Source organism: Medicago sativa, chromosome 1 (genome assembly GCF_051527215.1).
Source record: "Medicago sativa cultivar Bolivia chromosome 1, Bolivia_mono, whole genome shotgun sequence".
In the NCBI taxonomy this organism is placed as follows: Eukaryota; Viridiplantae; Streptophyta; class Magnoliopsida; order Fabales; family Fabaceae; genus Medicago; species Medicago sativa.
Window position 1 is genome coordinate 67,594,126 of NC_140749.1, and position 25,526 is coordinate 67,619,651.

The 25,526-nt window shown below is 31.3% G+C and overlaps 2 protein-coding genes and 1 long non-coding RNA gene across 4 annotated transcripts; 2 read left to right on the plus strand and 1 right to left on the minus strand.

Moving 5' to 3' along the window:
* Nucleotides 1-6,623: 6,623 nt before the first annotated feature.
* On the plus strand, nucleotides 6,624-9,975 carry LOC146956649 (WAT1-related protein At5g07050-like). Its single transcript, XM_085730330.1, has 7 exons — nucleotides 6,624-6,862; nucleotides 8,074-8,136; nucleotides 8,248-8,364; nucleotides 8,801-9,032; nucleotides 9,136-9,297; nucleotides 9,380-9,531; nucleotides 9,690-9,975. Exons 1-7 carry the CDS (start codon nucleotides 6,666-6,668, stop codon nucleotides 9,823-9,825), a joined length of 1,059 nt encoding a protein of 352 aa, XP_085586456.1. The 5' UTR covers nucleotides 6,624-6,665; the 3' UTR covers nucleotides 9,826-9,975.
* Nucleotides 9,976-12,711: 2,736 nt separating this feature from the next.
* On the plus strand, nucleotides 12,712-17,205 carry LOC146956650 (CASP-like protein 5B3). 2 transcript variants are annotated; one of them, XM_085730337.1, is made up of 3 exons: nucleotides 12,712-13,042; nucleotides 16,406-16,538; nucleotides 16,638-17,205. In XM_085730337.1, the coding sequence occupies exons 1-3, from the start codon at nucleotides 12,912-12,914 to the stop codon at nucleotides 16,830-16,832; spliced, it is 459 nt and encodes a 152-aa protein (XP_085586463.1). In that variant the 5' UTR covers nucleotides 12,712-12,911; the 3' UTR covers nucleotides 16,833-17,205. The 2 variants fall into 2 exon arrangements, with proteins under 2 accessions (XP_085586463.1, XP_085586468.1); XM_085730342.1 differs by lacking the exon at nucleotides 12,712-13,042 and adding an exon at nucleotides 15,603-15,850.
* Nucleotides 17,206-23,393: 6,188 nt separating this feature from the next.
* On the minus strand, nucleotides 23,394-25,526 carry LOC146956651 (uncharacterized). Its single transcript, XR_015020546.1, has 2 exons — nucleotides 25,299-25,526; nucleotides 23,394-23,976 (listed from the first exon to the last, which is right to left on the minus strand). It is a non-coding gene; the product is annotated as an uncharacterized LOC146956651 (long non-coding RNA).

A 25,526-nucleotide genomic window follows, 5' to 3' on the forward strand; every position in this document is an offset into this window, starting at 1 on the left:
TTATAATTTCGTAATTCACACAAACGAGTTTTATAAAATCCAAACTTATAAAACACACTATAATTGCTGATACACGGTCTAGATTCCACCAACATTTTGAGTGGTCTACAACGCACCAACAATTTTTGTGGTCTACAGTACACTGAAACTTGTATAAATTGGTGTATTTTGTTCATTATCATTCACAAACCTTACTCATTAAAAATGAATTCTAATCTAGCTGCAATTAACTATAGCAACAACAAACTAAATTTGTTTAGGCTCAATGATAATTTTACACTCTCGCATTTGAAGATCCAATTAATTTTCTTATTACTGTGAATGAGGAGAGTGACATGTGTTGAGTATCACCGTCCATCGATCCACTAAGATGAACATGTTTGATTCAATAAAATAAAACTTCAAAATAATGACGTTGTGTGAAATGACAAATATATTGTTTGACTAATAAAATGACAAATGTTAGTATATGTTAAATGTTTTTTAACATGGAGGATGGGAGTTGTGGACTTTCAAAATGGTTCTATTTTAGCAGCTAGCAGCTTTCAAAAACTGAGCCAAGACAATTCAGACCTGGCAGTCGGTTTGGAGTCTGCAAGCTAGGGATATGCATTTTCTAAACTTATTCGTGGAGTCACATTCGATAAACGTGCCATGGTGGATCAATAGCAAAATCACTCTTATTTGGGTCATCGTTCATAAATGTGTTAATTTATTTCCTTGTTTTCACATATTACAATTTTGCACATTAGGTGTGGTGCAAACCAAGTTGCACACTACTTAACTAAGTTCTCCTGTGTGCGCTTTCGATTTGATGGGTGTGGTTATGGTGCATAAGCCATAACTTATGCACCATGCATAAGTCCAGTCCATTAACACCTAGCCCAACAAAATTACTTTCTACACCCCAGAAAAAAAAAACAGATTCTGGAAAATTTAATACTGCACAATCAGAATAAAAAATGTTAGTTCAATTTTGAGTCAAATTTGAAAAAAGAAAGGCAGTCAGTGCATATACTTGAGCCATTTCACACAATACAGAAATCTATACAACATCTACTCTAACTTGATTCTATAACAAAATTGTCAGTTTCAATATCCTCTGTTCTTAATATTCTATTTCTCTTTATTTAAGTCGCGTATTCTTTTAAAATGGTAGTTCACTTCTAGTCATATTTGAAGACAATCGGTATAAAATACTAGTCGTTTCCCACAATATAGTATTGTATACAACATCTATAATTTACTTTGTATCAAAGTTGTTTGCTTCTATGTACTATTCTTTAAATTTCATTTTTCTTTCTTTAACTTGTATATTCTACCACAACTCTGACTAGGTCAAATAAACATATCTTACTATAAGCTGCAACCACAAAAGTTTTTTTTATTTCCACTTTGAACAATAGAGCCTCTGAACTGCAAGTCCAACAAATTTTTATATTTGATAGTTTTGAATCATATATCGTCTACTTTTGGTTTAGCACCAATTATAAAAAATTAACGCTACTGTTTCAAACATATTATATTGTTCACCCATTAAGCACATTTTCAAGTAGGGGAAAAAAGAGTAAAAAGCATTCTAAGAATTTTAAGAATTTCAAGGCGCCTCAGAATTCGTGAAACTCCGTACGTAACGGCAACACAAATAGTCACTAATAACTCTCCGGAAAAAATAAAGGAATTGATGGTCATGGATTACCGAAACCATAAGTATGGTTTAATGGTTTTGATAGTCATGTATGTAAAACCAATATAATTGTGTAATTGTTTTTAATGAAATTATTATTGTTAGATGGTTTTGAATAATGGTTAAGATGTTATACACTGAAATTATTACTGAAACCATAATAATGGTTTAATGGTTTTGATAGTCTTCTATGAGAAACCAAAATAATTGTCTAATGGTTTTGCTATGGGTATGGTTTCTGTGAGTTGTACTCCAAAACCATTTTGCTGTGGAAATGGTTTCCAGAATCTTCAATCTCATTATCAACATCGTCGTTCATCATCATCACCGTCATCATCACTGTACCGGAATGCCAAAACCATTTTGCTGTGGAAATGGTTTCTGCGAGTTGTACTCCAAAACCATTTAATGTACTTAATGGTTTTCTTTGATCCAGCAGGGTGCAATTGAAAACAGAACCGCTGGAAATCAGTACTCTATAAAGGTACAATGAGCTTCGCCGGTGAAATTGGAAACACAATAACAATACCATGAAATAACAAATTGCAAATTCATTCAAAATCAACACACATAACCAATTCAATCGAAATCATCCATTCACAAACAATCCTTCCATCATGTGAACTCAACACACAAGCCTCCATTTTCGATTTCAACACAGTGTTTTGATACAACCAATTCCAACAACATCTTTTTCGGTTCCAAGTAAAAACAGTGGGTCGGATTTCGAATCACCCAACACTAACAGAGTTCAAAGTATCATATCGGAATCATAACAAAGAAGAAGGAGCACGAATCAAACAAATTCTCGAGCTAGTAGTGGAATCCAGAACTGAAGCCGTAACAGGAAGAAATAGATAGCCGTAGCACCACCACGTCAAATCGGAATCGAGCCGGAATCAAGAGCAGAATTTCACGTGAAAGTTACGAAACGTGAAAGAAGAAGGTGATAACAGAACCGAATCCGAGCCTCTCAGCACCAAACGGAACTGAAACCGATCTGATGAGAGGAATCGCCGGAGGCAGAAACGTGAAAGAAGAAGGTGATAGCAGATCGTAGTTTCTTTTTCGTCTCTTTGTTTGTTAGATCCAGAACTTGTGAAGCTTTGTTTTGAAAAACTAAGGCCGGATCTGTAATCTACATGAAAAAGGATATCTAAATATTGATTTTTTTGGATTCGGAGTTGTTTTGAAACTCCGGCACGGTGGTGCACCACTGGCCACCGTGCCGGAATCGTTTTGCCCACCGGAGAAGAAGGAGTGGTCGGCGCTGTGTTTTAGTGAGAGAAATGGTGAGATAAGCAAATGAAGTTTAATTGTGGGGTGTGAGCTGAGAAGGCTAGGATTATTACAAGTGTCCAATAAATCTAATGGTTGTGAAGTCCTTATGCATGGTGCATAAACAAATGGCTTATGCACCATAACTTTTGCCCGATTTGATGCCAGACTCTATTTATGGAAATACATTTCCTTGTAAAAAAAAAAAAAGACAGAACCAGCATTTTTACCACTCAATTTTTTAACCCTGTTGCACTGAACTTAGAAAATTGTTGTTGACACATATGATAGGGCTGAAAAAAAACATGTAAAAGACAAAAATGCCCCTACAACAGTTAACTACCGAAGTAAGGAACCGACTGCAGTCAGGGCCGTCCCTATAAAATTGAAGGCCCGGCTCTCAAATAAAAATAGGCCCATGATATAAATTAGTAGTAAAATGTCTAGAAGATTTATCTCTAGAAACCTTCCCAATAGTAAAAGCTCTTTTAGGTTTTTTGTAGCTAATAACTTGACCATTTTAGACTTGACAGAATCCCAGTTTCTTGGATCAAATACATCTACACCAATGTGAGGCCATTAACATTATCAACATTTTCATTATCATCCAACAGGATTCAACCAAGTTAAATTAGCATGTGACATTTCAAACTAACAGATTCAACCAAGTTAAATTAGCATATAACCACTTATTCAATTGAATGGCAAGGATTCAAAACATATCATGTGTATTCTCATCCACCCTATAAGGCTATAACCATCTCGTTGACTCAATTTTCCCAATTCATTCGTTAAAACCATTCATTTTTATTATTCTTAAATTAAATTAATTTGCATCATCATTTTCCAGTAACAATAGAATGAATTGTAAAAAAAATTAAAAATAAGAATAAGAAAAGTAACAATAAATTGAAGTGGCTCTATCATGTTTTGTTTCTGTGAAATTTCATAATTTTTCTCATATCAACAGAATAGTAATGAAATTAGGAAAGAACAATAAGTAATTAGCAAAGAGCAATTTTCAAACCAACCCTCAATTTCGTTTCTCTTTCTCCCCTTTTGGTGTTCAATAAAAAATCAAAGAAAGGAGAACTAGAGGATATATGGAGGTTTTATTGGTGGTGGTGACAGGTGTGTGTGGCGGTGCACGGCTGAGAGATGGAGGTTGGGCGGGGACACGAGGTTGGGGAGAACTGAGAAGAAGAGGGTTGAAAGAAAGAAACACGACTGTAAGGGTGTGTTTGGTTGTGAGAAGAAAATAAGAAGAGAGAAAGAGGTGAGAGAGAATAAGGGAAGAGAGAAAGAGGTGAGAATTAGAGTAGATTTGAGATATTGTTTGGTATAAGTGAGTGGGAAGAGAAATAGAGAAGAGAGAAGTGTTGATTATTTTTGAAAGTACAAGAATGTCCACGAAAAAAATCCTCTCATCAAATTATCTTATTTTTATTTTTATTCAATTAATTAATTGAAATACTTCAATTATTAAATTGAATTTATTTTATTTTTACTTAATTTTAATTTAATCAATAAAATAATTAATATTTTATTAATATTAATTAAATAAACCCAAGAAAGAAAGAAAAAAAAAAGACACGTAATATAATAGGTACAAGAGAAGGGGAGCTACATCACAAAATAAAGGGCAAAATGGTAAAAGTAAGAAAACCAGCAGTTTTCCATGGCTTTCTTCGCTGTCCTGGAGAGAAACAAAAAGGTGGTAGGACCCATCAATATTTGATCTCTCTTCTCAATTTCTGTTGTGTTCCAAACTAAAGAAATGTCTATTTCTTTTCAATATCTCTCATCCCTAACTCTCTCTTTCCTTTTTCTCTTTAACCAAACATAGGGTAAGGGAAAGTGTTTTTTTTTTGCTTTAAGTTGGATGGGTATTGGACTACAATTTTTTGAGGCCCATGAACTTGGGAGGCCCAGCTCGGTTGAGCTGTTTGCACCTCCCCAATGACGGCTCTGGCTGTAGTTAACTACCGAAGTTATTTCGGCAGTTAACTGCCAACGAAAAAATGAAAAAAAAAACCTCGACACTTAAGTGCCGAAGAACTCATCACACTCATCTGTATAGCATTCTGCCGAATGTGCATTGCTAAGAGTGGGAGTGTGGAAAGATTAGTAATTTGGGTTGAAGTATTCGGCTGCTGGAAATTAGTTGCTCCACAGAAACACTATTATCTTAATTAAGGCTATGCACTTGCATTTGTTGCTGTTCTTGTTGTCAGCCTTAGCATGGCTTCTTGCTGTTCTTGAGTGTGATGAGTTCTTCGGCACTTAAGTGCCGAGGTTTTTTTTTTCTTTTCATTTTTTTGTTGGCAGTTAACTGCCGAAGGAACTTCGATAGTTAACTGCAGTCGGTTCCTTACTTCGATAGTTAACTGCCGCAGGGCCATTTTCGTCTTTTACATGTGTTCTTCAACCCTATCATATGTGTCAACATCAATTTTCCTGAACTTAAGGAATTGCAATGAGTATATCCTATGGGAACTGTACTATAGTAGCATAGTGCATCTTCTTATACTCGCATTTGTAAAAATGCATGTATCCGAACCCGTACCTTTGTGGGCAACGACTTTAGTTCTCATCTCCATACTTTATGAGCATTTAAGTGTCCATACCAGCACTTTAACTATGAAAATACAATTAAAAAAATATCACAATTGAAATAAAACTATGACCTATTTTTCTTTTTTTAGATAAACTCATAAAATAGTATGAATCGTAATATTTAGCCAAATAAAAAACATCCAAAATATCCCTAAAAATTTGAACGCAAGAGGGAGCAATTACTGTATTAAGTAGTTTTTAGGTTTAAGGTTAAATAGTTAAATAAATTAATTAATTGTATACCAAAAATAAATAAATTATTTATCATATTATATAAATATGTATATGCGGGCTGGACAATATAGTGCCCTTACCCGCGCTCATATCCACTTAAATTAGCAGGTAATTACCCAGGCCTATAAAAACGAGATTTTACCCTATCCATTGAAGATTTTTTACGGTACCCATCATGCGTGAGTTCAATTGTATCCCTACTAAACTAACCTAAATCTCCAATAAAGTATGAAATTGACACATCAATAAACTTCCTAAATAACTGTTTTTGTTTAAAAGCCTAAGTTTGGCAATTTTCCCTCAATTTACTAAAACTTGTGGCTCAGGAAACACGAGGCACTTGGTGGTATTCTTTAATTTAATTTGGTGTATGCATAAAGGAACACCACTAAATTTGAAATACATTATTATTTGTTTTACTAGTAGAAATGAACCACATGTTTTTAAAGTGGAACTCGGTGCCAAATAAACGAGAATATAAAAATATTTTAAATTAGTTGTAAAAATGAATCATTATGTTTCTTTTTTGTTGAAAGATAATGAGTCATCATGTTGTTAAGTGGAACGATCTGCACCAAATTAACTGTTTCAAACATAATTCACAATATATACTCTACTACTGTCTTGGATTCTAGTACTGTTTTATCCATGTCTATTTAAAAGTCCTAGTCATGGATTTTGATTACATTTCATAATGGGAATTTAATATAGAACATGGTACCATTTATAATGCATTTTGGAATCACATTCAATTAATTAATTAATCCCATCAACTAAGTTATATACAGTATATAATGTGCATGTGGTGAGCTTCTAAATAAGTGCAACAAAGAAGCTCATAATTTAACATATGGAGCAAACAATATTTTCTCCTCTAAGAGAGTTCAAGCCACACCTGCTCATGGTCTTGACCCAAGTGGGTTATACCTTTGGATATTTTATCACTGAGACTTCATTCAATCATGGACTTAGTCCTTATGTTTATGTTACATATCGAAATGTCGTGGCTGGGATTGTGATGTTCCCTTTTGCATACTTTCTAGAGAGGTACATGCATATTTATCTTCAAATGATTCGAGTTCTTAGTTTGTGTTTATACCAATGCTGATTTTGAATGAGCTTGATTTTGTAAAGTTAATCAGTATTTTAGCCCGTGCAACACTCATAGGGAGAGAGTTTTTAAAGTTATATACATATCACATTTTCATATCGAAATTTTTTAGAGAAATGTTAACAAGTGTTTCCGGGCACTTGGCACTTGTTAAAGAATTATAAATGAAAATATTCTCTTGAAAATTGTGTATTTTATTTTTTCAAAATTGAAAAGGTGTTATTTTTAAAGCAAAAGTTGACATTTCATTCTACTTTTAGTTTGTTAACTAGTGCCCCGGGGATACTGGTTAACAAGACAAAAAAATTAATAAGGTCAAATATAATGTAGGGTTCTTTAAGTTTAACGTTTTTACCTGATTGATCTTTTTAGTTTTAAATTGGTTGTTTATGTCGGTAAACACATGCACCTGAACTTTTAAGTCATAAAATATATGCACCATTATCCTTTTTCCATCAAACTCATTTAATAAATGTTTATGTGGACGTTTATTGTTAAGTTGGTAGGTCCAAATTCATTGCACTCAAAACTAAGGTTGATAGGTGTATTATCTGTAAAATTAAGATTGAATTGGGAAGCAATAAGAAGAAAATTCATGTAAGTAATCATATATTGTGTCATAAACACTTTTTTGGACCTTTCACCTTAATGTTACACGGTCATGTAAGCATTTTTAAGAAAAGTTGGATGAAAAAGGATCAATTTGTTACAAAAACAAATTACAGGATTAACTTGTTCACTTTTATATAAAAAGGACTAATTTAAAACTAAAAAAGACTAAAAAAAATTACGGTACAACGTTAAAAACCTCAAATGTATTCGACTAAATTAATAACTATTGTACTTTCATAGCAACCGATTGTTAGTATCTAGTATTGTGTGTGGTTGTATGATTAGATTGAATTAATTAATTTGTTTGTTCAGACGAACCATTGAATTTGGTATGATCATATATGATTGAAGCAAGGTTGTAAATAACGATTGCGGTCGAGGTTGTGTTCATGACCTCACTGCATTACATGTTATGATTGTCGCAATGTGAATTAATCACAATATTACACAAATCATATTAAAATTATTTATACTATCTTATAATGTTTAATAACTTAATTTCTCATAATTTCATAAAGTAATTATTTTCTTGCAGAAGTGTAAGACCAAAGTTGACATTTGCTCTTTTTATGGAAATTTTTCTCCTTTCAGCGTTCGGGTAAGAGCAAATAAAAAAAGATTATGCTATTACGCTGGTTTATAAATAAGGAAACATTTTGTCAAAAAAAAAATGGAAACATAATGTGTTTAGTCTTAAAATATATTGTAGGTTCTGTTTGTCTCTCAATTTGTACTTTGCAAGCTTGAAGTATACTTCTCCAACCTTTCTTTCTTCCATGGACAACACCGTAGCTGCGCTTACCTTCATTTTTGCGGTGGTATTCAGGTTCGCAATTCTTACTATGAAGCACTCACACGGATACCAGACACTACATTGATAAATTTTTTAGAAAAACAATTAATTGGATATAATTATATGATTTTGATGTCGAACATTGACATGTATTTGACTCCAATGTATGTTGAACACCACCGGACACACTTTCTATTAGAAGAGGTGCCACAAAGATTCTTTATATAATGAAGTTAAATATTTTTTGTCCTATAAAATTTGCACACCTTTTGCTTTTAGTTTTTGTACTCACTTTTCCATCCTCACTTGTTGGAATAAGAAATTAAACATGACTTACGATTTCTAAAAACTGAAACACATATTTTGTTCCTTCAAACAACTTTTAAGTACAAGAAATTCATAGTCTGTAAATAAAAGAAAACTACCTATAAATTTTTAAACTACTTATAAGAGAGTTGACTAAATGCAGATTTGAGGTTGTTGACTTTCAAAATCCACGTGGCATAGCAAAAGTACTTGGGACCTTGATATCCTTAGCTGGTGTTACGACCATGACACTATACAAAGGACCTACTATGAGAAATTTGTGGGGTCCACTAATCCATATTCAACCAAAAAGTGCTCCTAATGAGACTGGATTGAAGGGTTCAATTCTTACAGTTACATGTTGTGTCACATTGTCCATCTGGTACATTATGCAGGTTATCATCATAACTCATGAGTCATGACTAATTTTTACCTAGCAAATGGTGATAAGTAATTTTAAAGGAATTGATTAAAGATATATTGTAATTGGAAATTTAGGCATCCACTCTAAAAAGATACCCAGCACAATTATCACTCACTACATGGATGTGCTTTATTGGAGTAGTACAATCAGCTGTTTTCACAATGATAGCAGAACATGATAATCCTTCAGCATGGATTATAGGATTCAACATTGACTTGTGGTCCACAATATATGGGGTTAAGTGTCATAGCAACTACAATGAATTTATAAAAATGTACTGCCAAATCTTAAAATTCTAACATTATATATCAATGACAGGGAATTGTTGTTGGTGGTTTGTTGATATACATTCTACTATGGTGCACTAAGAAAAAAGGGCCAGTTTTTGTCACAATGTTTAACCCTCTTAGTACCATATTTGTGGCAATTCTAGCATACTTCGTCCTTGGTGAAAAACTTTATCTAGGCAGGTAAATTTGTTTACGCTGACAATGTATCAATGTTAAACTCTTCTAAAAATTACAATTATGAATACGTAGTTAGTGGACACGTTCGTTTTTCTTAGAAAAGTAACATTATTTTTTAGCATAATAATATTTCTGAAACTTGCTTCTCATTAAATTTTCAGCATCATAGGTGGTTTTATTGTCATCATTGGTCTATATTTGTTGCTGTGGGGTAAAGAAGGTGACAAAGAGGTTGATTTCAAGACCAAAGTTAAAAGGCAGTACAATAGTGGAGACGTAGAAGAATGCACAATATAGCTAGTAACTTTAGATTACATGGTTAGCAGTATCGTACGATACATATTAGTCGTATCTCGATTAGTTATTAATCTAAACTCAATCGATACGAATTTCTTGTATGTATATACTTAGATGTTCTATAATGTATTGTCTAGTATTTGACATCCTGAATTTCTTGCATAGAACTACGGGTTATAACACAATATCATCAACAAACACTAGAAAGACAATAAAATGGAATGGTCATATTGACATTGTTCATATCTCTAGGAAACTAAAAAGAAGATGAAAGCTTAGAGTGCCATTGTCCACTAGCTTGCTTTAAACCATGTAAAGATTAATGCAATTTGCACACATTTGTTGAACCATCAAAGTAGGGATTACCAGGGGATAAGGACATGTAGACTTCTTCATTTAAATCCCATGGAGAAAAACATTGTTGACATATAATTATTCTAGGCGCTAACTTTTAATTGAAGCTAAATCCAATAAAACTCTAAATGTGGTGATTTTATCAATTGGAGAGAAAATATCAAAGTAGTGTATCCCCTTCTTAAATGAATCCATTAACATAGTACTTGACCTTATAAAGCTTACATGATTGGGTCGCAAACTTTAACATTACGAAAACATATGAGAGGTTCAGGGCTTCGTAATTTGCATTTTATATGAGAGGTACGGGGCTTCGTAATTTTTATTTTATGAATGACAAATATTTATTTTTAAAACACTGCTTTTTTTACACCTTTTTAAAATAAAAAATATAAAAAACGGTTTCATGAAAAAAATGAATTGATGTTTTATGAATAAAAAATGAAAAAAAAAGTTTAGCAAAAATATATTTCTCATTTAGAAATTCCTAAAAAAACTTGATAATTTTTTAATATTTTCATTTCTATAATTTAATACGAATTCTTTAAAGTCATTTTAAAAAAAACTCAGCTTAATCTCTATTTTTTTTAGTTCAAAAGTCAACGAGAGATATCCTATGTATTATGTACCAAATTTTTGTTTGAAAATGAAAGATAGCATAAAAAATAATACACGGTCAAAATTAAGAAAAATAGTCTCCAATTGCCTTATATGGTTTGAAGCTGACAATACTTATGTTTCTAGAATTTCCAAAGTCAACGAGAGATATCCTATTATGTACCAAATTTTTGTTTGAAAATGAAAGATAGCATAAAAAATAATACACGGTCAAAATTAAGAAAAATAGTCTCCAATTGCCTTATATGGTTTGAAGCTGACAATACTTATGTTTCTAGAATTTCCAAAACGAATAAAAGTATAAGTTTTCTTCTATTTCAAAATACATGTCGCAGTTTTATAATATATATTATCAATGTAATTTATTTTAACCAATATATAAATACAAATGTTAGCATGCATGATGTCATTTGATTCGTCTAGTTTAATATTTTTAAAATATCAAAATATTTTTAAAATATCAAATTTTTATAATATTTTATTTTATATAATACTAAGTATTAAAAATATTAATAAAAAAAATTATATATTGGCAAGCGTAAAATGATTTACTACAAAATGATTTACTACGAGATATATTTTTTTTTGATAGTGGCCGGGGTTTGAACCCCGGACCTTACATATTTTATGCATTGTCCTAGTCAACCGAGCTAAGCTCATGAGGGCTATGAATACACTCTCATGGACATAATTTGGTGGGTTCTATAAAAAAGAGTGTGTTGAAATGTGTTTTGCTATTATTAAGGTCCATTTGAATTAACTTATTGTTGAGTTTATTGAAAATATTTTATGAAATAAATAAGCTTATGTTAATTAGTAAGTTCTCAAAAATAAAAATGTTAATTCATATAAATTCTCATTAGAGAAATGATATTTGTACAACCAATTTCTAACAACTTTTTGATAATTTTCTCTCTCATACTCACATTATATTCATATTCTCTCTCTACCTTTTTCTCTCTATTGATTTTGACCAATCAAAATAAAGAAAAACAAAGTTGTCATGAAAGTTGTTTAAAAAGAGGTGTACAAATATCACTACTCTTCTCATTAACTATCTTTATAAATTATTTTTTATAAATTACTTTAACAATCTTATAAATAATACATAAAATTTTATTTATTAGGTTTTGCTATAAGCCACCCATGAAGGTGTGTTTTAGCAATCCACACCTCAAGGTGTGATTTCCACTTTTAGTTATAACTTTGCTAAAAGACACCTTCATAAAAATTAGTTGATGTCTTTTAACAAATGTTCATAGAATAACTTGCTAAAAGACACATTCAAAAAAGATGTTATAGCAAAACCCTTATTTATTTACCTAAACTGTTTTACATAAGCTCAAAAATAAACTACTCCATCCGTTTCAAAATGAGTGTCACTTTAGCCAAAACAATTTGTTTCAAAATGAATGTCACTTTACATTTCTAATACAACTTTAATTTTTTTCTTCCAACTTTACCCTCTCCATCTCACACAATTTTCAATGCAACTTTAATTTTGTCTTTTTCTTATAAAGTAAGGGCAGTTTAGTAAAAGCGTTATATCCAATGATTATTTCATTCCATTTCTTAATCTGTGTACCAAAGCCTAAAACGACACTCATTTTTTAAAGGGAGAGAGTATTTCATATGGATTACTCCCTCCGGTCCTTATTATAAGAAAAAGTTGACTTTTTAGGTTCATTGTGTAAGTGATGTATCTAGTATTTATTTATAACAAGATACATTCATTATTCTATGAACCAAAAAAGTCAATTGTTTCTTATAATAAGGGCCGACCTCAAATGTATTATTCTTTACCAAACAATGACAGCCATTCTCTCAAACAAAAAAAAAAAAAAGACCACCATATCATCGTGCGGGACCGGGTTGGTCACTTTCATCTTGCAAGTGGAAGCAAACGAAAGTGATGTTTTGTTTGGTCACACTTTTGACTTCAACCTTAATTAATGTAACATCCTTTGACACTTCACCTTTTTCAATCTCTTTGTTTGGTTTTTTATCATTTATGTAAATTATGCTCACCCCAGATTCCACCTTTCCCATATCATCACCAATTTGTCTTCTTTAAACTTCTTACCATTTTGGCTTCTGCTTTTTTTGAGAAAAAGATGAAGGATTTTCCTGGGACACCAGGTACTGTCCTTGGTTTGATTCTGAGGATGTCACAGTTCATTTTTGCTGCGCTGTCAATTGGTTACATGGTTACAACAACAAGTTTCATGGATATCACAGCTTTTTGGTAATTGAAGATTTTTTTTTATTTTTTTTTTTATGTATGCATTTATTTATTTTGGTGTGATTTTCTTGCTTGCTGTTAAATTCTCAAAATACATATTTATTCAATTGTTTTAGTTTTCATATGAAGCTAATTTTTGGATGCTACAATATAGTAGATAATCATATGTTGACGAGACTTGATCAAATGTATCTTTTGTATACAAAATTCAATAATGAGTTGTTTACCTAATTGACATAGGTTTGCATAAGAATAGAAATTAAATAAAAATTAAGGTCTGATTTGTTGGATTAGCAAAATCAGTTTATGAATCTTACCTAGTTGTCTAAGGAGAAGGATAGTAATTGAAGGATATTCATCTATGAAGCACAGACACGGACACCGACACAGATAATAATTTGAGAAAATGGCATTATTCAGTGTGTAATTATAGGTGTTGTGTTGATGTTGGACACCGACGCGTGTCCGACACCGGGACACCCCTAATCCGAGGATTGTCCGTGCTTCATAGATATTCATAGTTGTTAGGATGATGGGAATGGGAATAATATCTTCTCCAAGTTAGGTCTTAAGTTCTAAAAAACAGTCCTTTACAGCAAAAACGACAGCGACAAAAAGGTTTAGGTAGTGTCCAATACTGTTTTTATCCGATTTAATATAGTGAACAAAAATCATGGAAACGACTGGGACAAAACACTGCTACGCCGCCACGAAACGTTGTGACAGCCTCAACAAACGGTAGGGAACAAAGTTATTGTCTCATTTGGTTATTTTATGCTCTTGTCCTTCTAAAAACATTAAAACCCGAGTTTATTAGTGGTTAATTTGGCTCTTAGAAGAAACGCATTCATTAAAAAAGTATGTAAAGAATTGTAGTTATGAAATTATGAAGAAACAATGAGAAATTAAGTTATTATAATTCACACCGTGACGACCGCAATCCGTGACACAACATCCGTAACAGTCATAATCGCAAAATCCTTAACACGACCGCAACTGCTACTAGAATTGCATTCAAGTAGCATTGGAAGTACAGGATCCTGATTCCTGGGAAATGTTTCTCTTCCTCTGTATAACTTTTGAAACTTGTAACTACACACTGTAATTAAATTCCTTGAAAATTCAAGTAGCATGCTGAGTATAAAAACTCAAGCAGTTCACAAGTTACATTCCTGCTGCATTCTCAAAATAGTTCCATACTCCAGTGAGGGTTTGATCCTGTTTCTATGTTTTCGTCTGATAGGGTGTCAATTTTTCCGTTTAACCTTTGTCTCAGGACACTCCAATCTGGCTGTGTTTAAGAGACTCATTGCTGGAATTCAGTCATGCACGCCTCTTCATAATCATGTCCATGTACGAAATTGAAAACCATGTGCCACCTTCATGGTGTCAAATTTTGCCACCGTCAGCTGCAGCCTGCTCATTGAGGCCTCTCAGTCCTGTTAAGTATTCGCGGGTTACTTCCCTTATTGTTTATGGAATAATGGTCTTTTATTCCCACTATGTTTTTCAAATTTCTGTCTTTTGTTTTATGCTTTTTGTATCTGTTCATTTGTATTTCAGCCTTCAAGTTCCTCAGTTCCATAGATAGCATGTCTTTCGCATTCTATGTCCGATAGATGTTGATTCATAGTACTTCCTATCACATTGCTGGTAATCTCTTTCTTTATTCAAATTTATCATCCACCAACCCCTCATTCTCAAAAGCTGAAGCCTCTAGAGTTGGTCTAGCAAAGATTCTCCCATCTCTAACTTAACATTGACTTATGTCGTTTTCATTCGATATTACCCTTTTAACCTATTTTAAATTAGTCAGCTTATTTGTATTCTCAAATCTTCCATTATTCATTCTACTGAATCTTTCCGTATACAGTATGAATGATTGCTGCAGGCTCAACATCCACCATATACCGTATGTGCTGTTGTAAAGTCTCCCGGTCTTCATCATCTCTGTCATCCAATTTCGAGGATAGTCCTTATTACATGTTCGAGCATAGGTTGAAGTTGAACCAACCACCATATATCATGTTTTACCTGTTTTTACTTGAGTAATTTGATCTCTGTTAAATGTTAATTTGCTGTGAGTACCCATCGAAAGTCTACAGTAAATTTACAGAGAATGTTTATGTGGAACAAGTACTCTGGACAGTTTTAGGCATAATAACATTGGATGACAAAGCACATATAAAAGCATAGTAGGAGGATCATACATGACGACGACAGCTAAAAAATTATAGATAGGATAAAGTCAATTCAAAAAGCATAGTAGTGGGATGAGAAGTAGAATATATGCTTTTAGAATTAGAATTTGGCTTAGGCTTAAATTAATTCAAAAATCTAGCTCAAGTGGTGAGGATAAAGTCATATTTTTAGTTGGTACGAGATCTCAACGACTACCTCACACCCAGCATGTGACACATGAAGCGTAGACAAATGCGGGTGGCCTATTAACATATAACACATTTAGAATAGGCTTTGATATCATCAAGAATTTGGACTAGGCTAACATAAACCCAAAATCTAGCCTTATAAAGACTAATATAGTGAATAGTAACATCTTTGGTCGATGTGGGATTTCAACATATATCTTTAGCGGCAAAACAAGTAATCCAGCAAGAGATTTATGTAGGTCTGGAGTAGGATGAATAGCCAGATATGAATCTGCAACGGCTTCCAGTAACACATTACGAGGGTGGCGATGATGAGCAAAAAGTGGACAGACACAAGACTGCATGGATCGGAAAGACATTGTTACTGGTTGAGGAATTGGAGATTGGGTAGCAGAGACCGAAACACTCAAGTAAAAACCTGGTAAATGGATGTTTATGCGGAGACGATCTTATAGCTGGTTGATTTACTCAGATTTTTAGTCTTAATTACAACTATACTTTCTCCCCAATTGCAAAGTAGCCTCTATTTTTGTATCAACTTTAAAAGCCCTTTTTCCCAATATATGCTTGTATTCTAACAATCGAGGAAATGAAACTGAAAATGGTATGTGAGCTTTGGCTCTCCATGCAAATGGACTTGGCTGGAAGTGGAATTCTGAATAAAATGATATCAGCTCAGCTGACAGTGGAAGAAGAATTGGAGGTAGAGACAAGAAGGAGAAACTAGCATGGTGTCGGCTAAATATTGTTTGTTGAATTGAAACATCGGTGGAGTGTGAGATAACTGCATAATATTAATTTTGTATACTATCATGTATATGTTTGTTTTTCCAATATAGTAATGAAAATATGTTTAGGGTGAAATGTCTTACCATCATCATTGTGGTCCGGAAATTTACTCATATAGTGCGTATATGATAGCATGCTTGAATTCATATGGAATTACTTTATGTTAACTGTTCTATTTGTACTGCAGTTACTTGATAGCTGCAATGGGTTTACAAGCCATATGGAGTTTTCTTCTTGCTTTAATGGATGCATACGCCGTGGTGAGAAAGAAGGTTCTCCACAACCCCGTACTTGTTAGCCTCTATCTGGTTGGAGATTGGGTTAGCCTCTGCCAAGACGTTGAATCTGATTAATGGATTTGTTACATAAAGTAAAAGTTCTAAAAAAAATGATTTTTCATTTGCATTTTTCTTGTATAGGTTTCGGCCACACTATCTCTAGCTGCGGCGTGTTCCTCAGCTGGCATCACAGTTTTGTACTTCCATGATTTAAGACATTGCTATTTTGGCGAGAAATGCCGAAGCTATCAGATTTCAGTTGGATGTGCCTTCTTGAGCTGGATACCGACTTCAATATCGTCCTTAATTATGCTTTGGCTATTAGCTGCAGGGTAGCAGAGACAATATATGGATTCCACAAATATTGTTTCATTGAGAATGTGTTCATCTTGTTCATAAATTTCTTTGAACGTGTCAATAGGAAAGGAAATAGGTTAGGTTCACACTCATTCAAATTGATTCCTTCATTTCAACTGGAATTGTGATAGCATCAGATAGTAAACTAAAGAGACAGAAAAATATATTTGATTTTGCCCAACAAAGAAACTAGTCTACCAAAAGTTGTTACAATAGGTAAGAAGTAATTTCAAAGAGGTTATTGATTTGATCCTAGATTTCTCTTTTCAAAAGGACTTGTTGGTCATTTGATGTAAGTTTACTATGAATTGCATTAAGGAATGATGAACTGTCTTTTTTATTTTGGTGATCACTGATGAATTGTCTTGAAGAATTTACTTACTATGTGGCTAATTTTATGCATTAGGGCCTTGATTATTAGTTCACTTGTTAAAAATTGTCTTACTCAATTGTAGCTACTACCTCCGATCATATTTATAAGTAGATATTCATTTTCTAGAATCATTGAATAATTGATATATTCTAACTATATTATAGTCCAGACATCAGCTATTCAATGAATCAGAAAATGGAATATGTGCTTATAAATGTGATCAAGAGGAGTACTAGTTAACAAGGTTCACCAAGACACTAGTCTTGTGGAGAAAATCTAGAAGATTAACAAAATGCAACCTTAACGCTCTTTTTTCGAGCAATAGTTATGCCATGGACATTTGTTTCTGCAATCGTGATGGTCAGTGGCCTTTGTTTGGTGGCGAAATCATCAAGCCCAACTTCCCCCACCCTATTTAAAGAATTCTGCTCTTTTCCCAACACATTTTGCTTGCGCCCAACTGAACTTCCCAAAATACCCCTGCGTGAGTTAACTCACGCAAGTGTTAATTCCAACATGATTTAACTCACGTAAGTGTTAATTTCCAGCGTGAATTAAGTTGCGCAGCGCATGTTAAGATGCGCAAATTTTAACATTTGTGTTACTTAACTAACGCAGGGGTATTTTTGGTATTTCACTTGGGCGCGAGCAAAATGTGTTGGGAGAAGAGCAGAATTCCTATTCAAATGTACACATATAAGGAAAATACAATTGAAGATTGCTCCTAGTCTTTGTTTGAGAGTTTGGAGGGGAGGGAAGGGGAGGGGAGGGCTTTGGGGGTGAAAACGGAGAAATATTAGAAGCCTTAAGAGCAATTTAATGCATTTGGCCTTTGGCATTCCATAAAGGTAAAGAAACTTCAACAATTTTCTTTTAGCAGCTTCTTCTTGCACCCTATTAGTTTTTCATGTGGCCTACGGATTTCAGAGTTTATAATTTGAATGGCGTTTAACGCCTTCCAAAACACGTTAAAATACCTTTGAAAACCCTCCATTTCTTTAGAGGTGGGTGAATGTTGTGACATATCTCAAATTTAATATATAATTTTTGATTGTATCCTAACATGTATATCTAACATTAATGATTTAGAAATGTAATAATTAAAAAGAAGTTTAAATAATTAGTCTATGCAATTATAATGTTTTTTTTTTTTGGTTTTAGGCACAGTAAATATTTTCTGTTTTGATATAATCTCTGTAAATTAAAAAATTGTTGTTTTTAGTCTCTAACGTCATATGAGGATATAAAATTATCTATGCAATCTAATAAGTTGACAACAAAGACTAAAGACAACAATTTTTTGAGTTTGCATGGATTGAATTCAAACAAAAAAAACTTACAATGATTAAAACCAATAAGCCCTATAAATACATAGACTAAAATCATATTTAAGCCAAAACAAATATCTTAAGTTTTATGTTCGCTTCATACAAAGAGTACCATATTATTTATCTTGTATTTGTATTTGCATTTTTTATTTTGAATGACAAATGTTGTTATGTTAATGTTATATTGTGGATGTAGGCAGATCCTTTAATGTCTTTATCACCCAATTCTTTAACTTACTCACTTCAATCACCAAATCAATTTTATATCTTCAATCAATAAAAGGAAAATGGTTTGTCAAAACAAACATCCAAATAAGAGGTAAACATCAATAAGAGCAAAGAAGATGGCAGAGCGGGTTGTGGAGGTATCATACGGGGGAGTGAGGGTGAATGGCTTGGCATTTTTTCTAAGTATGTCGGGATGTGTAGTGCATGTCGCGGAATTGTGGGGAGTTTATGAAGGTCTTCGGTATGCTAGAAGATCGGGGTTCATATTGGTAGAATTAAATGTTGATTCTTTGGTTGTGGCAAATACTTTATTGGATGAAGAAGATGTCAGTCCTATTAGTCGTAGTCTTATTCAAAAGATAAGGAGATTACTTCAAATGGTGTGGGAGGTGAAAGTTCAACACTCTTACCGCGAAGCAAACACTTGTGCAGACGCATTGGCTAAATTGGTTGTAGTATGGGATCTACTTTGATGATTTATGGGTGTCGTCCGACTCAATTAAGACATTTGTTAGTAGCTGATCAAATGGGGGTTCCAGAGCCTCGCATGGTTAATTTGTAATTTTTTCTTTTGGGCCGTTGACCCTCTTTACAATAAAAAAAAAAAGGAAAATGTTAACCAATGCTCCCGGGACACTGGTTAAGAGAACATTCAAATTTCCCACACATGGAAGTAAATTGGACGTATTTTGTTCATGACATATCAATGAACTTCCTAAAATAACTATTTTGATTTCAAAGCCAAAACTTTGGCAATTTTCCCTCATTTTACCAAAACTTATGGCTATGGAAACACGAGGTACTTGATGACATCTTTTAATTTATTTGGTGAATGCTTGAAGGAACACTACTAAATCAGAAATATAGAATTATTTTAAATCAGAAGTATAGAATTATTGTCATTTATTTAGTATAAACAATGAACCACCATGTTTTTTAAGTGGAAGTCCAGACCAAATCAAAGAAAATATAAAATTATTGTAAACAATATCCATCAAATCAAAATTATAAATCTAGGTGGAGTCCAAACCATCCATTGAAATTATGAAAGCTAGGTGGAGTCCGGATTATTGATCCACAAGAAACATGCATTTACACATTTACCATATTATCTTCTTAGTGTGAGTTGTTAAACCAAAATAAGAGGTTTCAACTTTTATACTCAATAGTTCTTAATAAAGAAAAAATATCAGAATTTTGATGCCGTATACCTAACACCATAAGAGGGTTCAACTTTTATACTCAACTAGTAACAAACCCGTGCTGACGCACGGGTACAGTAAACGTTTGTTATTTATTAAAAATTATGAAATGTTTATAAGAGTTTTGATGCAATTTAATTATTAGTTTATGTAAATAATTTGGATGTGTTGGCCAAATATTTGAGCGTTATATTTTTGATTCAACAATAATATCAACTTATATATTTTTTTCTCCAAATAAAAAATATAATAACATATCTTGGAGTTTTTTCCTTGAAAAATATATAATTTTGGAGTAGGCTTGGTAAATTAAAATATTAACTCCGAAAAAAAATAGTAATGAAGTCTTGTCTTTTGTAAAATAATATTTTTGTAACTTTTTAGAAACGACAACTTGTCTTGTGCATTTCTTTTAAAATTCAAAGTCTTGTGCGTAATAATTATTTCAAAATATTATTAGCGACGACTTGCTCAGTGTATAATCAATGAAGATTTATCCCGTGTATAATAATAATTTTACATTTTTAGTTTCAACAATTTGTCATATGTAAAACGTTTATTTTAAAACTTGTATCACAGACGACTTGGCCCATGTACAATAATTACTTTAAAATTTATATCATTGATGACTTGTCTCTTGTATAATAATTATTTTAATTTTTTTATCAATCACAACATGTCATGTATATAACAATAATTTTTAAATTATGAGCAGTGACAACTTGTTTCCTTTATAGCAATTATTTTAGAATATGTATCAACGACGATTTAGTCCATGTGTAATAATAATTTTTAAGATTTAGTCCGTGTGTAATAATAACTTTTAAATTTTAACAATGACAACTTGTCATGTGTATAATAATTATTTTATCAGTGATGGTATGTCATGTGTATAATAAATATGTTAAAATTTATATCAATGATGACTTGTGTCTTGTGTTATAATTATTTTTAATTTGTACTTAATGATAACATATCTCGTTTGTAATACAATTTTTTAAAAATTTTTTAGTTTTTTTTCACTTTATTATGACTAAAAAAAGGATAATGCCCGTTATACATGGGCGAAGTCGTCACCAATACAAATCTGCTAACATCTAACTCTACTGACAATATATATGAAAATCGAAGTCCATCAAAATAAATAAATTAGTTCCATAGTTATCAGTGGAAATTATTTACAATTGTGATGATCATTATCCGTAATTAATTTTTTAAAAAACAAATAAATTTTCCTTAAAAAAACAAATAAATTAAATTTTATAAAATGTCCATTATGCACATGAAATTAAGAAGGTGATGAGTTTTAATAAGGACGATTGTGAAATTTTGGTGGACTTCGATTTTTATATATTGTTATTTTTGTTAGTAGAAGTAGATTAGTATCAGTGACGACTTCGCCCGTGAATAAAAATAATTTTTAAACATAATAGCTACAACTTATTCGTGTATAATAATAATTTTTAAATTGGTTACACATGTGATGACCATTATCCGTAATTAATTCTAAAATAAATAAATAAATTAAATTTTGCAAAATAACCATTATGCACATGAAATTAAGGAGATCTGAGTTTTAATAAGGACAGTTATGAAATTTTGCTGGACTTCGATTTTTATATATTGTTAATAGAAGTGGATGTTAGTAGAATTGTATCAGTGACGACTTCATCCGTGTATAATAATAATTTTTAAAGTTAACAGTGACAACTTGTTTCGTATAAAATAAATATTTTATAATATATATAATAATACTGACTTTTTAAATTTTTAAGTTAGTGTTTCACTTATATTATGATTATAAAATGGAGAATGGATGTTATAGAGATTTTTTTCCTCGCAAACTCATCGAGACTTGTTTATATATATTATAGTAAAACTAATTTATTTGTTTTTTTAAAAAATAATTACGAATAATGGTCATGTGTAACTAATTTCCACTGGTAACTATATACTAATTTATTCATAATTGATGGATTTCGATTTTTAGATATTGTTAGTAGAAGTAGATGTTAGCAGATTTGTATCAGTGACGATTTCACCCATGTATAATAATAATTTATAGGTTAACAATATCAACTTGTTTCGTCTATAATTAATATTTTACAATATATATCAGTGATGACATGTCACGTGGTTAATAATTATTTTGTAATTTATATATGCGACAAATTGTCTCTTATGTTATAATTATATTTAATTTGTATTCAATGATAACATGTATCACGTATAATACTGGTTTTCAAACTTTTAAGTTAGTTTTCCACTTATATTATGAATTAAAAAATGGAGAATGCATGCTATAGTGATTTTTTTCCTCGCGAACTCATCACGACTCGTTTATATATATTATATTATAGCAAAACTAATTACGGATAATGGTCATGTGTAACTAATTTCAACTGATAACTATATACTAATTTATTTATTTTGCTGGACTTCGATTTTTAGATATTATTAGTAGAAGTAGATGTTAGGTGATTTGTATCAGTGACGATTTCGCGCATGTATAATAATAATTTAAAAAGTTAATAGTATCAATTGTTTTGTGTATAATAAATATTTTACAATATATATCAGTGATGACATGCCACATGGTTAATAATTATTTTGAAATTTATATCTGCGACAACTTGTCTCTTATGTTATAATTATTTTTAATTTGTACTTAACGATAACATGTATCGTGTATAGTACTGGTTTTTTAAAATGTTAAGTTAGTTTTCCACTTATACTATGATTTAAAAAATGGAGAATGCATGTTATAACATTTTTTTCCTCACGAACTCATCATGACTCGTTTATGTGTATTATAGCAAAACTAATTTAATTGTTTTTTTTTACTTCTTCAAAAAAATTATTTGTTTTTTAAAAAACTAATTACGGATAATGTTCATGTGTAACTAATTTCCACTGATAACTATACACTGATTTATTTATTTTGTTGGACTTCGATTTTTAGATATTGTTAGTAGAAGTAGATGTTAGTAGATTTGTATCAGTAAAGATTTCGTCCGTGTATAATAATAATTTTTAAAGTTAAAAGTAACAATTTGTTTCGTGTATAAAAAATATTTTATAATATATATAAGTGATGACATGTCACATGGTTAATAATTATCTGGAAATTTATATCAGCTACAACTTGTCTCTTGTGTTATAATTATTTTTTATTTGTACTAAATGATAACATGTTCCGTGTATAATTATAATTTTTTAAATTTTTAAGTTAGTTTTTCACTTATATTATGGTTAAAAAAAGGAAAATGTCTCTTATAGCGATTTTTTCCTCGCGAACTCATCACAACCAAAAAAAATATCAATGGACATGGATAGTTCATGAATGCTTCACCATAATATATTGTGTGACAAATAACAATACTCTTAAAAAAATTAATTTAATAAAAAATTCACAAAAAGTAATATACATTTGTTACATAATAATGAATAAATATCTTCACCAAAAAAAGAAGATTCTTCACCAAAAAAAACATAATAATGAATAAATATGATTCTTCAAAACCAAAACAAAATTATAGTTGAAAAAAAATAAGAGGATAACTTGCAAAAAAAAAATAAAAAAAAGGATATTGTCATGGTTAGGCCCAAAGACACGTAAAAAATTGATCCAATATATTTCTAAAAAAAACCCAATACATAACTTTCAATAACAAAACCTTAATAATATATTCTCCATTGACCAAAAGTCACAAACTCTCTCTCTCTCTCTCTCTCTCTCTCTCTCTCTCTCTCAGCCTGTTCCGCTGTTCTTCTTCTCTCCTTCACAAACCACCACAAAAACCCTCTTCTCTCTTCATTTGCAGCAAACTTCGACCACCATACACATAAAATAAAACTGTCATCTTTATCCTCTCATTCTCCTCTACAAAACACACTTATTTATTTTTAGATCAAGGGAAGTAACAATTTTGAGTTCAGCTTCTCTCTCATTTTACGGCCACCGTGATTCACCTCCGCAACAGAAATTCCCCCTATCTCGCCGTCATACATGCAACAACAACAATCAAAAGATGAAATTAGATGTGAACATGTTTATTTTCAAGATATGTAAGAAATTTTGTTGTTTTTGTTGTAGATCAATGAATGTGTTTCTGATATTTTAGATCTGACATTAATAATATTTTTTTTTTGTTGTTAGAAATAGAAATAAAAACAAAGATTTTTTTTTTGGCAAATCAGAACTTTTTATTTTCTTTTACCACAATATTGACTTTCTGTTATTCTTTTTATGATTTAAATAAAAAAAGGCATACTATGCATCTTGAAACTTAAATTAAAAAAAAAAAAAAAACACCTAATCAGGATGCCATCTTTCTCACCTTTCCTTTCAAAACTGATTTTTCAATTTAGTTTTGATTTCTTTATTATATAGATAAAGAGAAACAACAGAAAAATAATATTGTACAAATACATTTCTATCTTTTTTTTTTTGTTTTTTTAGATTTGTCTTTTTTGTAGATCTGAAAAATTGGTATAATAATAATAATAATACTAATAACAATATTCATAATTTTTATTTTGTTCCAAAAACTTTTCTATGATTTGAAATGGAAGTAAATTTTTTTTTTTTGGCCAAGAGTAGCAATTCTACTATTTGTTTTTTGCTTGTTATTTTACTCAAGAAAGTATTTATACAATATTATTTTGAATTTGCTTGTTTAATGATCCGGTCTTTTTGCACACATAAATTATCTATATGAAACAAAAAAATTGTCAACTTCTATTTTTAAATATGATTTGGTCTTTTCTCTGTTTCATTTGTACATCCTTTTTCTTTCTGTTGTTTTACAGCATCAATGGTACTTGTATACAAATAGGAATCATATCTATACATTTATTATAGTATTTTTTTTTAAAAGAAATCCAAAATTGATGTATCTATATACAATAAAATCATTTGACTTTATAAAAAATAAAGTAAATCTAATCGTAGAGTGGAGTTTAGTCTAGTGATGAGTTTATCCATGTTATTTCTTCTTAGATGTACTTTTTCTCTAATAAGATTGGTCTTTTTCGTTTTGTTTTCATCATCATTATTACAATGAACATGTTATAAATGAAATGAGGAATAAAAAGAAGAAAAAAAACAATGTTGATATTGATTAGCTGGTTGTAGAATATATTGTAGAATATAACATATATATGTATATTGTTTCTTATGCATTCATGTAGAATCTTACAAAAAAAGAAGCTTCATTTAACATGTTATAGTTTGTTAGAGATTTGATATGTAGAGGAAAAAAATTTAAAGACAATGCACAACCAAAGAATGAGTTAATTATCATCTCAATACCTTTGTGAAGATAAAAGCAGTTTCATTTATCTTCATGTGTTGTTCACGATTTTTCTGCAAAATAGAGACGATGAAAAATGGTTGTCAAAAAAAATTGAGGACAAAAAAGTATACATAAAACCAGTGAAAGAAGAAAAAGGGAGAATGATATAATAGTGAAGGAGTATTGGTTGATATATAAAAGAGTATTTGAAATTTGAAATTTGAATTTTTGCCCCCCAAGAGTAC

Excerpts from the sequence above, each read along its gene's own strand:
- LOC146956649 (XM_085730330.1), top strand. The coding sequence starts at position 6,666 with ATGGAGCAAACAATATTTTCTCCTCTAAGAGAGTTCAAGCCACACCTG. Across the intron at positions 8,365-8,800 it reads ATTTTTGCGGTGGTATTCAG|ATTTGAGGTTGTTGACTTTC; the intron begins GTTCGCAATTCT and ends GACTAAATGCAG. Across the intron at positions 9,033-9,135 it reads CCATCTGGTACATTATGCAG|GCATCCACTCTAAAAAGATA; the intron begins GTTATCATCATA and ends TTGGAAATTTAG.
- LOC146956650 (XM_085730337.1), top strand. The coding sequence starts at position 12,912 with ATGAAGGATTTTCCTGGGACACCAGGTACTGTCCTTGGTTTGATTCTG. Across the intron at positions 13,043-16,405 it reads ATGGATATCACAGCTTTTTG|TTACTTGATAGCTGCAATGG; the intron begins GTAATTGAAGAT and ends TTTGTACTGCAG. Across the intron at positions 16,539-16,637 it reads TCTATCTGGTTGGAGATTGG|GTTTCGGCCACACTATCTCT; the intron begins GTTAGCCTCTGC and ends TTTCTTGTATAG.